At 47.6% G+C, this 14,539-nt stretch overlaps 1 protein-coding gene across 2 annotated transcripts in view; it reads right to left on the bottom strand.

Moving 5' to 3' along the window:
• Positions 1–14,539, bottom strand: part of CNNM2 (cyclin and CBS domain divalent metal cation transport mediator 2) — a 166,037-nt gene that overhangs the window by 8,007 nt on the left and 143,491 nt on the right. Inside the window, exons 5-7 of one of the 2 annotated variants that reach the window (XM_003825532.7) lie at positions 7,915–8,008; positions 4,799–4,864; positions 689–873 (exon numbers count right to left, since the gene is read on the bottom strand). In XM_003825532.7, the coding sequence (XP_003825580.2) occupies positions 689–873; positions 4,799–4,864; positions 7,915–8,008 (345 nt within the window). The remainder of the gene's footprint in view (positions 1–688; positions 874–4,798; positions 4,865–7,914; positions 8,009–14,539) is intronic. The other variant, XM_034931394.4, reaches the window with a different exon arrangement.

The following is a 14,539-nucleotide window of genomic DNA, read 5'->3' as shown; positions in this document are numbered from 1 at the left end:
GATGGCACAGAAAACAAACCAAGATAATGCTTATTTTTAGGTTCTCTGATCTCCACACGTTCAATCCCGACAGGCCCACAGCAGCCTCTCTAGGAGAAAAACACACTTGAGCGCAGTGAGCCACTTTGTCAAGTTCAAGTTGACTTTGGTGAACAAGTCAGTTCTTACTGATGTAACCCACTTCCAAATATTGTCTCAAAATTTTAGGGACTAGAAAATAGAGACTGGTTTCTCCCAGCTAAAGCTGGCTTGTTCTCCAAAAGTCATCTTTATTTCAGACCAAGATGAGTACTCTGACTGCCCGGCAGAAGACAGAGGTGGAGCCTTCCCCGCAACCCTCCAAGTCTCCTGACCTCAGCCTTCCCAGGGCCAGGCAGGGAGCCACGCACCCAGGAGCTCTTTGAAAAGGGGCTACTCTTTTTTCCAGGATCTCTGGCTCCCATTCCCTGAAAGAGCCACATTTGATTTGGCAGCTCATTGGATAGAACCAAGAAGATCAACGTTTTTCTCAACCTGAGGCTTGGGCACAGCAGACGAAGACAGGGTGTGTAGTTGAGAATGGAAGGCAGAGCACCCACAAAGTGACAAAGGGAGAGTTCTGAGGAGGGCAAGGAGCAAAACAGACAATTTGCCAGGGAAGTTGACAACTAACTGCCAGGTCCAGCCACGCTGCACTCACGTCTCTCACCTTAACAAACTGCAGATCCGAAAGGGCTCGCACCGAGTAATCGGGGATGTAGACTTGGAGGAGCGAAGAATTGAGCTGGTTATTGCTGCTCCCCAGTGTTGGTGTGACGGCGTCAATCCGGTCGCTTCGACTGAGAGAGTCTGAGTGATTCAAGCCACATGGGCGAGGAGGGGACTTATTTTCACCTGGAAAAGGAGGGGAAAATCCAACTGTTTAAGTGAAGTAGATACAGCCAATAAAACCAGTTCTTTATTTTCCAAAATAAAAAATACTAAATGCCACACAAGCCCAGCCAACTGATTCCAGATGTCTCGGCCGCACAGTACGCCAGAGGGTATCCTATGTATGGCGGACTCGCGGGCTTCCCTGTACCAGCAGGCTATGTCCATCTCAGCTGCTTGGCCCTGTGTATGTGACAGACACAATCCTCCCAAGTCTCTAACAGCAAAAACCCTGCACTGTGTGCCTTCGTGAGGAACATTCCCGGGTACTGTGAGATGCTCAGGCGAGGTTGGGCCAAGGCCCAACATGCAGAAGTTGCTCGATATCAAAGGTAGGCTACGAAGAGGACAGCACTTCATTACTTTGCCCGAAGTAAAAACAAGGGACTCTTGAGAATATTAATAAATCAGTATGTATTATAAAGGGATCAAAATACTCATCTGCTCATACCATACCCTCTAGCTGAACCTATTATCTTCGTCTCTGACCCCAGTAAAATCCCCCATCAGGTAGCCCGAGGATGTCTCAGGAATTCAAGAAAGCTAGAAGACACCAAATCCCTAACGAGTTTGAGTAAGTTATCTTGGGTGCTAGAGTCTTCAGTGAGGTTTTGTGGCACCCTTCCCTTAAAACAAAGTGGAAGGAGCGCCAGTCTGGGTGTTGTTGCTCTTAAATGGAAGTTCACTGTGGCTTCTAATGGAAACGTCATTAAAAAATGCCCCCTCATCAAGGCTTCTTTCACTTTTTGCTTTTCTAACCAACTACTGCAGATAGGAACTGTGTGCCCACCCTGGCCAGGTCTTGAATTGCATCGTATCACAGGATTGGAGGGGACCAATTCTCCCATCTGACGCTTGGCTCCTCTTTGCAATGTGTCCCTGACAGCTGCCCTCGGAGGAGCTGGCCCTTGGCTGCACCTGCCCTTCGGCTATCGGGAAAGTTTGTCATCGTGCCCATCCAAATGTGCCTCCCTAACTTCAGATGACAGCCTCACTTCCTCTGTGTGGAGCTTTAGTACCTTTTCTTTCTCTGCTATTCAAAATAGCCCTTAGATAGGTGAAGAGAGTGATGGTCTCCTTAAGTCTCTTCTCTAGGATAAATCTTGCAGCTGTTCATCTCACCCCATCACCGTCTTAAAACAGGACACCCGGAACAAAACATAAGTACTCCAAGAATCTCCAGTGATGAGTTCACTTTCTCCTAATATTTTTTTCTTTTTGAGACAGGGTCTTGCTTTATCACCCAGGCTGGAATGCAGTAGTGTGATCTTGGCTCACTGTAGCTTCAACCTCCTGGGCTCAGGGGATCCTCCTACCTCAGCCTCCTGAGTAGCTGGGACTATAGGCGTGTGCCACCATGCCCAGCTAAGTTTTGTATTTTTGGTATAGATGGGGTTTTTGCCATGTTGCCCAGCCTGGTCTTGAACTCCTGAGCTCAAATGATCTTGTCGCCTCAGCCTCCCAAAGTGCTGGGATTACAGGCATGAGCCACCGTGCCTGGCCACTTTCTCCTAAAATTTTTGTATCTTAACTCTCCCTCCAATTGTCAAGTCATGAACTAATTGTCCATTGTTAGACAAATTAAATTCAGAGTGGCAGTTCCCCTTGTTTCCATTTCTACGAGAACAAGGCAAATTAACAATTTATCAGACGTTTATATTTAGCAGAATGGATCTTTGAATAGGTGACCCAATTTTGCTAAGTTTCAGATTCTTTATCTGTAAAATGTGGATGATGGTACCGGGTACCCTTTTGTTTTGTTTTGTTTTGAGACAGTCTCCCTCTCGTCACCCAGGCTGGAATGCAGTGGTGCGATCTTGGCCCACTGCAACCTCCACCTCCCAGGTTCAAGCAATTCTCTTGCCTCAGCCTCCTGAGTAGCTGGGATTATAGGCATGCACCACCACGCCCAGCTAATTTTTGTATTTTTAGTAGAGACGGGGTTTCACCGTGTTGACTAAGCTGGTCTTGAACTCCTGACCTCAGGTGATCCACCTGCCTTGGCCTCCCAAAGTGCTGGGATTACAGGTGTGAGTGCTGCACCCAGCCCTGGTACCCATCTTATAAGGTCTGACAAGGATTAAAAATAAGATCACGTACAAAGTGCTTATCTGACAACAGTAGGTACCCCATAAGTGAGCCCAGTTGGCATTTTCTATTCTTTCTTGTCAGCTTCCTCCCGGACCTTGCCACCATGCGCCCACCCCATGACCAAGGTTTTGCACATGCAGTGACTTCACCCAGGGTGACAGATTAGTCCTTTTTTTGAAACGAGATCTTACTGTATCCCTGCGCTTTGGCCACCAATCTCATCACCATTTCTAGATACCTTTGAAACAGTGTTTGTGTGTTAACATTTGAAGGCTATAAAAACAAAACATTTCAAGGTACTTTGCTTGTCTGAGGCCTCCTGCAGTAATTCTGAGTCTCCTGTTTTCTCCTGAGAAGGATTTTAGGGGGATTTCTCTGATCTTCCAAAGCATCTAGACTCAGTCTGCTTCCTCTCGCCCCACTGCCCTCTGTTTGTGTGAGTGGACCCTCTCCTCTGCCAAGAGCCTGATGCCTGGCCCCATGGCCACCCTCTGGAGGAGCAGGCCCTGCCTTCCATGTCCCTTTCAACAGCTTGATGGGCGCCAGCGCGAGCAGAGGTGCTACAACCCTGAGCTTCAGCCCACTGCTCAGAGCCTCAAGTGCCATCTTACTTAAAATATTAATAATAATAAAGGTCCACATTCTTCATCTGAAGCCCTTGGGGGCCAGAGAGATGTTTGAATTCTGGAAGGTGATACAGTCCATACACCCCATGTTACATACACCACCAGCAATTCTGGGGCGGCCCTAGTCCGCAAACACATTAACTTTTGGTGAGACGGACAAGGATTCACAACAAGTAGAGCTAAAACCGTAGTGGCTGACCCCCAGTTCAGGTCAGGTTTTGTGGCCAAGTTTATGTTCCAAAGTTTTATGATAGTAATTATGGAAAAAACTCCGAAGATAAATATAGGAAAATTGTGTTACCAACTAGGAAATCCCAGCAATTTTAATTAAAGACAGATTAAGCCTTTTCCCTTCTTTTTAATGGCTGGACGTATTAGTTAGGACTGGCCACCCTCTCCTGCAGGGCAGTCGGCAGCAGCGGGATAGGAATGTGCCGGGTGTTCACTCCAAAACAAAGTCAGGTGGCAGGGAGAAGCGGGGTCGCCTGCCTGGTGGCGGGGAGAAGCGGGGTCGCCTGCCTGGTGGCGGGGAGAAGCGGGGTCGCTTGCCTGGTGGTGGGGAGAAGCGGGGTCGCCTGCCTGGTGGTGGGGAGAAGTAGGGCCACCTGCCTGGCGGACAGCAGAGGCGCTCGCGCTCCACTCACACGGATGTGGGAAGAACCCAGGATACAAGAATGTCGTGCGCCTGTGTGGATGGGGTATTTTTCTTGCTTACCAGGAAGAGTTCACAGCTCTCAGGCCTTTGGCAAATGTGCTCTATAAAAGCGGCCTCAGGGTTTGAGGCCCTCAGGGCCTCTGCAAACTCCACACACCATGACTTGCTGAGGTCAGAATAAGAACCAAGAACAGTCCCCTACTGCTGACCTGAAAATTCAAGGTCAGCCACAAGGGCAGGGAGCGCTAACAATCCACACCAGAGCCGCCCTCCCTTTCCATGCTTCATGGCTACTCCTGTGCATGGTGACTTTGTGCTGTTCTGGACTCTCCACCTGCTGTGGCTTATGCTTTCCTGGAGAGCTCGCTATAAAGTTACGGAACCTTAGAGCTTTAGCACTCCAAGGAACACTGAAAACAGCCTGTCCAGGTAAAGGGAGCAGACCCAGCCAGCCAGGCGTGATGGGGGGCAAGGAAGGCAATCAGGAGAATTACGGAAAGGAAGCATGCAGAATTACCTGGAGAACCTGCTGCTAACAACTCTGTTCTGCTGACAACAAAGGTACGAGACAGGGACAAAGGAACTGAAAAATGGAGAAAAACAGGGTGAGATCGCATCAAAAGGCAAGAACAGAGATCTCTGTAATCAAGGGACAGGAGGGGATACTTGTTCTATCAATACAATATGAGCATTCAGTTGCAGAAATGCACGTCGGTATGGTATTATAGAAACAAAACAACACACACTGCTTTCCAGGAAGAGGAATACAGGGAGGCCAAGATCAGGAGAAATCCTACCCACGAGTTTGTTACTAACCAAGAAATCTCTTAAGCCACTAATAACCAATTGGGGTTGATAGCTCGAAACGTGCTACTCTTAAGGGCTTAAATCACCAGTAGCTGCGCAAAAGGGGAGCTCGATTAGTCAACTGCCCTAAGAGCCTGACTCAAACCGCTGGCGCCTGCACCCCAATACTCACTCACTGCACAGCCTACAGCTCCCCATCTGTGCAACTTTAGCTCATTTTAATTTTGACCTGAAGCTTTGAATTGTTAGGAACACTTTCAAATCTCAACATAGAGGAAAGTAAGTAAAGAACACATACACAGATTTCCTGGGAATGCAGACCAGAGTCATCCTCATCACCACTTACTCACTGCCCCATCAGATTGAAAAGTCTCAGAACATGAAATGTTGAGCAGGAATCACACCTCTGGGGCAGGTAGGTCTTAAGAACTGATTATTGTCGGTTTTCCCCAGACAGCGAACATCAATAAACAGAAACTTTACCTTGCGATATCTGTACTAACTGTGCCTCTCAATGAATATACAAACTCCCAAATCTTAGTTGTAAAGTTAAGTAAAATACTAGGCTTTGGAATAGGTAAGATGCCATTAATGAAACTCCCCCCCGCTTTTTTAGTTTGAGATGGATTCTCACTCTGTCACCTGGGCTGGAGTACAGTGGCGTGCTCTGGGCTCACTGCAACCTCCACCTCCCAGGTTCAAGCGATTCTCCTGTCTCAGCCTCCCAAGTAGCTAGGACTACAGGCATGTGCCACCACGCCTGGCTAATTTTTGTATTTTTAGTAGAGATGGGGTTTCACCATGTTGGCCAGGCTGGTCTTGAACTCCTGACCTCAAGTGATTTCCCCTTCCTTTTTAGCAGTTCCAGACTCAGAGGGCTGCTCACCACATCCTCTTCTGAATGAGACTTGTCCTTCCATTACAGTTCAACAGGAACTGCGCTGGTATTTATGTTTCAGGAACCAGTAATTGGTAGAAATGTACAACCCACTCCTAGTTTCTTTTCAAAGCCATCTTATAAATCTGGTTCTGCTCACCTGGGGCTAATTTGAGGTCAGCTGCCAAAACTCATCACAGTCAGGCACCTTTCTACTATACTCACATTTCCCCTCATGCTTTCAAGGGGACGAAGCACTTGTGTGAGGATCACTGCATCCTAGTCTTCTAATAATCACATGAGCTGGCATCATTATATCCTCTTAACAAGGATGAGACCAAGGGCCTCGCTCAACACCACACGACCTGCCTGTGATGGAACTGAAGCTATAACCCAAGTCTTCTCATGCCTAGGTAAGAGCTACCCTGTCTCTCTCACTAAGCAGTGAAAACGAAGGTCACCTTCAAGTTTACAACAGAAACCTACTCATTAAGTAGGGTCAGACAGGCCCATGTTCACAGTGGGTGTTGGGTGTTGGTCAGCAGTTGACAGTGGGGACACTGTGCCTCCAGGACTCAAACACCTGCACAAGGATAGTGAGAAGGGGCATTTGGGGCAGAGGAAGTTTAGAAATACGACAGAATTCTTGACGTCTCAGTGACTTTCTAACTGAAACATCTTTGGGTTCCTCAGACTACTGGGTGGAGCAGTCGCTGAAGACCAATGTCACAGAAACAGTCTTGTCTGGAGGCATCTCCTCCCCTTGGAAGCCTGGCTTTCAGGAATTCTTTTAAAATGGGTTATTTTTAGGTTTGAGGTTTGTAAATGAAGTTTCCTAAAACCGCACATCATTTGGTGTTTTTGCCACAAGGTGGCACCCCAGCACCTCTGTCGACCTGCCCGACCTGTTCAGGCTGCCTCAGGTATTAATAGCAAGCGTGTGCGCTCTGCCAAGCAGCGCCATCCCCAGAGGCCAGCAAGCCACCAGGTATCTATCTGTGTTCATGTCTGAGAGCACATCTGGCTGGCTGGCATCTTGGAATCTTGTGCTCAGAGAACTGTCAATCCCCCATGGCCACCCACCCTTAACTGGCTGACTCGCCTGGCCAGCTCTCCAGACAAGAGCCGGCCACAGGCAGTCAGTATATAGCAACAACCTCATTCGTCCTCAGAAACATGCAAATTAAGACCTCCCAAACTGCTAACATTTAACAGACTCAACAATACCAAGTGCTGGATGCAGAGCAACCAGAATTCACACAGCACAGGTTGGGAGTAAGCAGGTACATCAGAGCTGAATCCAGAGGCACACCCTCTGACGCGCAGTGCCAGTCCCAGGTGCGCACCCAGCAGAAATGGACACACACGTTCACCCAAAGACATGTATAAGAATGTTCAAAGCCACATATTGACAGTAGCCCCAGACGGGACTACCCCAATGTCTATCAGCAATGAAAGGACACGTGCACTGCTGTGTATTCACACAGTGGCATACTAGACATGGCAAGAGGAAATAGTGTGATCACACACAGCAACAGAGGTGATGTGACAAGCACGACACAGAGAAAGGAGCCAGCCTCTGTGTAACACACACAGTGTCTCCATTTATGCAAAGTTCAAAAGCAGGCAGAATTAGGCTGAGAAGTCAAGAAAGCAGTTACTCTGGGGGACCAGTGACTAAAAGGGAGCGTGATGGGAGTTCTGTGGGGCTGGTAACGTCCTGTCTCTTGGTCTGGGTGCCACTTTACACGTGTTCAGTTTGTGAGAATTCATGGAGGTATATACTTAGGATTTGTGCAGATTTTCTGCATATATGATATACTTCAAAAAAAAAGTTCAAAAAGGAAGTGAATGGGGTCAGCTGGCAGATACAGAAAGCAAGATGAAAGGAGAGGGGCCTTACTTCCTAACACGTGGTCCTGCCCTATGCGGCTGGGAACCAAACATACCTGGAGAGGCTGTCAGGGCCATCACGCCATAGTATGAGAAGGCGCTTGCTTCAAACTTCATACCTTCTTTCCCAGCTTCAACTTCCACTTTCCCCTGTGGAGAGAAAAGGCAGGTATTTTCAGTCCAGTTGCAAAAGCCTACTGGCACACTCTGTACAATATTTGGTCCTTCCTTAGATTTTTGTCTGATTTCTTTTCCCAACACTATCGAGGGAGTAAAGCTTCAGCTCATCTTTCCCACTGAGAGGAGGGGGCTCATTCGCTTTAAATATGAAAACTGGATTTGGCTGATTATACAGAGGTGACAGTGTAAATGTGATGTTTATTTTTTAAATAATTCTTAAATTAAAAACTTAAAATACAGTTTTCTTTGTAGAGATAGATCTCCTTATGTTACCTAGGCTGGTTTTGAACTCTTGAGCTCAAATAATCCTGTCTCACTGTCTTGGCCTCCCAAAGTGCTCCCAAAGGGATTACAGGCGTGAATCACTGTGCCTGGCCTGTGATGTTTACTTTCTGTAAGTCCACTTAGTATCTTCCCAATATCTGTAGTTCTTGGATTCTTCAGGAGGCCTCCAGCAATGGAAAGGTGGTGCTCTTGCTCCATCAGTGGGACCAGCACCAAGATGATGCTGGGCGATGGCTGCCTAGGCTGTCCAAGGAGCCAGGGCCGGGGCTGAATCAGGGTCAAGGGCCGACATGGTTTGTGGCCATGGAACAGAGAGGAATAACCTGGGTAGAACCCACTCTGTCTCACGAGCACGGTGTCCTGACCACTGAGCAGACCCCTCGCAGGCTGGTAACTTGCTGTCTACACTCCTGGAGGCACTTAAATTCCATGGGATTTTTCTCCTGTCTTGGAAAAGCAGTTTGAAGAAAGTCTCCTTCCATTAAAATAAAGTTCCCCTCTCCTCCCCCTAAGATTTTCCCTTTTCTTCACTTTCGCTAACTTGTCGACAACTTCTTCTTTACCTTGATGAGTTCTTTTGGGATAGAGTGTCTTATTCATCCCTGGAACCCCAGGGTCCACTATAATCCCTGCATGGTAGGTGCTCATTGTGTTTTCTAGGCTACTGAAATGCTCTAAGTCAGTTTCACTTCTAGTTTCTCAGGCCAAGGGTCAGAAATGCTCTTGTTCCCATTACTACAACTGTGTGAGGCATCCTTTACAATGGGTGAACAAAAATTAAGATGCCATGTATTGAAAAGGAATTGTGCTAACACATCAGTGTTTTATGAATTCATTTAATGTGCACAACTCAATGCAGCAGACAAATCATTCCCCTCCTACAAATCAGGGGAGGGGGGATCAGCAAGATTTAGTAAAGAACAAGCTCTTCATCAGGATGCTAGGAGGCTGGGAGCAGTGGCTCATACCTGTAACCTCAGCACTTTGGGAGACTGAGGCAGGCAAATTGCTTGAGCCCAGGAGTTCAAGATCAGCCTGGGCAACACAGCAAGACCCCATCTCTACAAAAATTAGCCAGGCATGGTGGCGTGCACCTGTAGTCTCAGCTACTTGGGAGGATTACTTGAACCTGTGAGGCAGTGAGCCATGATCACGCCACTGCACTCCAGCCCAGGCCACAGAATGAGACCCTGTCTCAAAGAAAAAAAAAAAAAAAGATGCTATGCCACCTGATGCAAACTATCATTTTATATTAAGTTTCCAATTACAAAAGCTCTTTCTTGGGCCATTGCTTCAGGAGAAGAACTACTGCCTCTCAGGTTTTCCTGCTCAACAGAAATGACAGTTCACCAGTCCCTAGCCAATTATCTTGCCGTATAAACTTACAACTCCACCCATGATATAAAATCCACCTGCAAATGGGCAGGTGCTACAAACCTTCCCCACACAGGCAGGGCCCTAGAGATGACACTGTGGAGTCGGAGATGACACCCGTCTTCCCCCACGGGCTGACCATGCAGCAGGGACAGGCAAGCACATGAGAAGCAACAGCCCACATGGCACACAAGAGCTCAGCATGAGGAAAAAGACATTGGGAACAGAAGCTCCCAGAAAAATCTTACTTCTTGTTCTTATGTAAAGACAAATCGCATACAGGAAGGAAAAGCTGTGGATGACCAAGAGAAAGGGACAGCATGAGGGAGGCCCAGGGTGGCGGCAGCGGCCGGCCAGGCTCTGGGTTTGCAGGGAGGAGTGAGGGCACATCTGGAAGGCAGCTGGGTGAGCAGATCCCCAGGCAATGGGCTGGCGGGGTTGGGTCCTGGGTGGAGGAACAGAGTCTGCTTCCACGAGGGTGGCAGCCACAGGCCTGGGGAGGGAGTGCGGTAGAGAAGCTATTGATAAGGGACCAGCATGATTCGAAGAAGCCATCAGGGAGACAGGAGTATAGGAACCAGAGGCCCATTGGGAGGGGCTGAGGAACAGGGACACCACGAGTGGGAGAAAGAAGGTCTGGAGAGAGGTCAGGGCTGGAGACGGGGACCTGAGACAGGAAAAGGACCGAAGCGCAGCCCATGACTGAGAGCAGGAGGGAAAACTGAAACCATAACAGGACCATGGCAGAGCCTGACAAGGGAGGCCCAGACTGCGGCACCATGGCAGAAGAGCAGGGGTCAGGAGAATTCCAGGGGCAAGGACGGTCAGGGCCTCAAGGTGCTCAAGGCCGCCGGGAGCAATCACTGACCACAGGCCGCTGGGGACTGCAGGAGGCTTTCCTACCCCACAGAGGAATCAGTGGGAGGACAGTGGCCCTGGCAGGAGAGGGACAGGCAGCAGGATGTCCCCATCTGTGGGGCCATGGGAAGGCTGTTGAAAATTCAGGACTCTGGGTGCTGGGGAAGTCCCTGAAGTAGGGTCCCTTCAAAGAGGAGGGGAGGAACAAGGTTCAGAGATAGCAACACACACAGGAGTAGCCACGGTACATGTCTCCCCAATTCCGTGTCCATCTCTTCCTGAACTGACATGTATGTGCTGGCTGCAAATGTCTGCTTTGTAGTTTGTAACCTCAAGAGTAGCTGCATGACCAGCTCTGAGCCTGACCCTCCATGCAGGAAATCAGGAGGAAGAGTCAAATGCAGTGGAGCCTCATGGTGACTTCCGTTCCTGGGGTTCTCCAGTTATCTGGAGCATTTCTTGTACAAGTTACAGGGCCTTTTGTGTTGTGTCCCTGCAGACAGATGCCAGGTCACTATTCTTTGGAGATAAAACTGTCAGGACTGGTAGGGCAGGCACAACCAAAACAAGACTGTAAAACAGAAAACTGTACATCTTTTTTTCTATTTAATCCATAGGTTCACACCATCTGTCTCTTGGAAGCGTGCGGTGGTTCCACTCTGAGGCCTGAAGCTCTGCCTTGCACACTCAAAGCAGAGATTCCCAAATTACCGACTCTGGCTCCGGCCCTTGGGCATTCTCATTTAACAATATAGGTGAATCTGGGCATCAGGATTTTATTTAAAAAGATTTCCGGGTGATTCTAGCAAGCCACAAACTTTGGGAATCATTGCTTTAAGGCTCTGTCTGTGAACAATGGCCCCAGCCCTGGAAACTGTGTGCCCTGGCCTCTCAAGGGACTCCCTCAAAGGCAGTGTAGCTGAGTCGACTGATTAAGCAAGGGCGGCTGCAAGACTCAAAACTCCAGACCACTGCCATTCCAGCTGATGCTTCCTCTGTCCTTCCAGACAGGATCCCAGGCAGGGGAGGATCTGCCATCTTCCCTCTGGACTCCATCTAGTTGAGATTCATTGCTGCGGGGTGGATATGCTAGCTCAGTGATTCCTAGACATTTCCATCCTAACGGCCAGTAAGACGCACCTCTACAGAGACAGATACAGGGAAAGATACGGGGTTGCCAAATTTTTTTTTCATAAAGATGGTTTTAAAATTTATTTTTTTCAGACAGGGTCTTACTCTGTCACCCAGGCTGGAGTGCAGTGGTGCAATCATGGCTCACTGCACCGGCGGTGAGAATCCTGCAGCCTTGAGCTCCTGAGCTCAAGCAACACTTGTAACTCAGCCTCCTGAGTAGCTGGCACTACAGGTGTGCACCACCATACCCAGCTAATTTTTCTATTTTTTCATAGAGACGGGGTCTCACTATGTTTCCCAGGCTGGTCTTGAACTCCTGGCTGATCCTCCCTTCCTCAGTCTCCCAGTGTTGGGATTACAGGCATGAGCCACCGTGCCTGGGCAAAATAAAGGTATTTATTTTAAAAAACACAACTATTGCCAGGCACAGTAGCTCACACCTGTAATCCCAGTTACTGGGGAGGCTGAGGCAGGAGGATTGCTTGAGGTCAGGAGCTCAAGACCAGCCTGGGCGAAATAGTGAGGCACTGTCTCAAAAAAAAAACAAACAAAAAAACCCAGCTATCTACTGTTACCATCATTTCATAAAAGACCAGATATTTAACCCCTCAAATTTAGAAAATATATCATTTCAGAGTAATAGGTCTTCAAACTGAATACACATAGCTTTATGAAAAGCTCATCGCAACTGTCTTTATTTTCTCATTCTGCCTCAAACTGGCAAAAACTTTGTTAAAATATCTCAGCACTTAGGAAGAGTTATCACATTAGAGTAATTTTACTTCATATAAAGTTGCAACAGATTAAAGGGTACCTGCAGTTCTTTCAGTTCTATAATAGCATTCTATGACTCTACAATTCCAAGAGTTGTCAAACCTGCCCACCCCACTACATCCCTCTCTATAGGATTTAAGCTTTTCTGGCAGGCAAGTTTTTAAAACATCCAGTAAACGTATCTTATTCATTCACATGTTAGTGGTTCCAAAAAACATTCATTTTCAAATAACCTACCAGTATACAAATTAGGGCCCAGGGGGAGATGGCTTACCTGGTTCGAGATTAATTAGGTGTCTTTTCAGATAACAACTTTTTCCATATAAGGAAGCTACATATTGATTTTACTTTTGAAACATCTGTAAGTTTACTCTAGTCGAGCATATCACCAAAAAAACCAGGACAGGACATGATGAATTCCAAGAATTCCCAGAGGGAAGTAGGGCTTCATGCTTATAAACTGACGAACTTGGAAGAAGGACTCACTGGACCAGCAAAGTTGGCTTCCTGAGTAAAGCATCTCTCACAGCATCCTGCCCTTCTTTGGACAAAGGTATCAGATAACCTCTTCTCAAAGTTTCTAAGTGTCCACAACCTACTCAACAGCCCGTGCCATGCCTGGCTTCAAAGTGGAATCCTAAACTTCCCTAGCCAGCGTGGGCACAACCACACTGGTGCAAACAGTGCCAACCCGGGATCAGTGCATGCGGCTCAAGGCAGGACTTCCCCATGTGCCACATGCTGAGCAGCCACCTGGTCTCCCGCTCACCTTCTTGTTTTTTAAATCGCCATCACAAAGTATTCAGGGGGGCCTGACTCCTGAAAGCAGGTGATCAGATGCCAGGGGCACAAAGACTGGGTTGTATTAACCGAGAGAGGAGTTGCAGCACCCAAAGATGCCCACTCAAAGCCTGGGGAGACCTGGTGCCCCGACACTCTCTAGCAATGCTTTCAATCTGGAGTCTGCAATGGAATGGCCAGACTCAGCAAGTTTGCTAAATTTACTTTTCTAAATATTGATGGTCAAAATTAATTTAGACACATTTTGGACCATCTGACTGACCATTTTCCAATCAAGTGCTACCACCAGATGTCAGTGCCAGCACCCGCCTTGGCCACTCTGGTGCCACGTGGTATTACTTGGAGCATCACAGCTAAGCCTTGCTACTGTCAACTGGGAGCTTGCTGGTAACGCAGCATCTCAGACTCCACCCCAGACCTACTGAAGCATTCGTTTCATACTGAAGGATCTGCAGTTCAACAAGACCCACAGGTGAATCCTCTGCACATTAAATTCTGAGAAGCACTGAGCTAATGAGTAGGGAACAGAGTGGGATTTAACAGGGAAGTAATTCAGTCACACCCAGTGGAGGCCAAATAATAGCACGACACACTGTAGAAACATTCAAAGTAGCTCAAATTTGGCAAAGGGCTGGAGGGTGCAGACATCTTGGACACACAAAGGCCCAGGTGTGCTGAATGCAAGGGAGCTCGCACGGCAGCAGCCCTCCATAGCCCTGGGATGGGGCCCTTCCGGGTCAGCCAAATATCATCTACACATTGAGAATTTATTCATTTGATAGTTTGTTTTGGTTTATAGTTATATATAAGAGTTCTAAGCAAAGGAATCTTATACCTAGTCAATTTTATACTGACATATACTTAAGTAGTATAATTTTAAAAGTTTCAATGCTGGGTGTCCAAGTAAAATGGGTGTGTTATCTGTGCTTGACTCAAGATTAAGGATCCGTTACTGCACTAGGGTACACAGACCGTGCAACTTAAAAACCCATAAGGAGGTTGCTATTAAAAGCTTAAATTCTCCTTCCTATCAGGTGAAGGGTGAAGGCATACTAAGTATTTCAAGGGCTGTATAAATTTTAAGATGCCACCTGCCATACTCCACAAGACGACCCCCGTTCATAGGGAAAAGTCCCTTTTGAATCCATGTCAGATGCTCTAAAAAAGAGTGTGGATGGGCCGGGCACATGCTTTCCACTTCTTCCATTACTACATAGTGATCCCTCATATTATCATCTCACTTTGATTAGCTAGACGTGAACTGTTTCTACTACT

The sequence above is a fragment of the Pan paniscus genome, chromosome 8, assembly GCF_029289425.2.
Source record: "Pan paniscus chromosome 8, NHGRI_mPanPan1-v2.0_pri, whole genome shotgun sequence".
Lineage (NCBI taxonomy): Eukaryota > Metazoa > Chordata > Mammalia > Primates > Hominidae > Pan > Pan paniscus.
The sequence above is the reverse complement of the archived record's forward strand: the minus strand, read 5'-3'. Positions and strand labels throughout refer to the sequence as shown.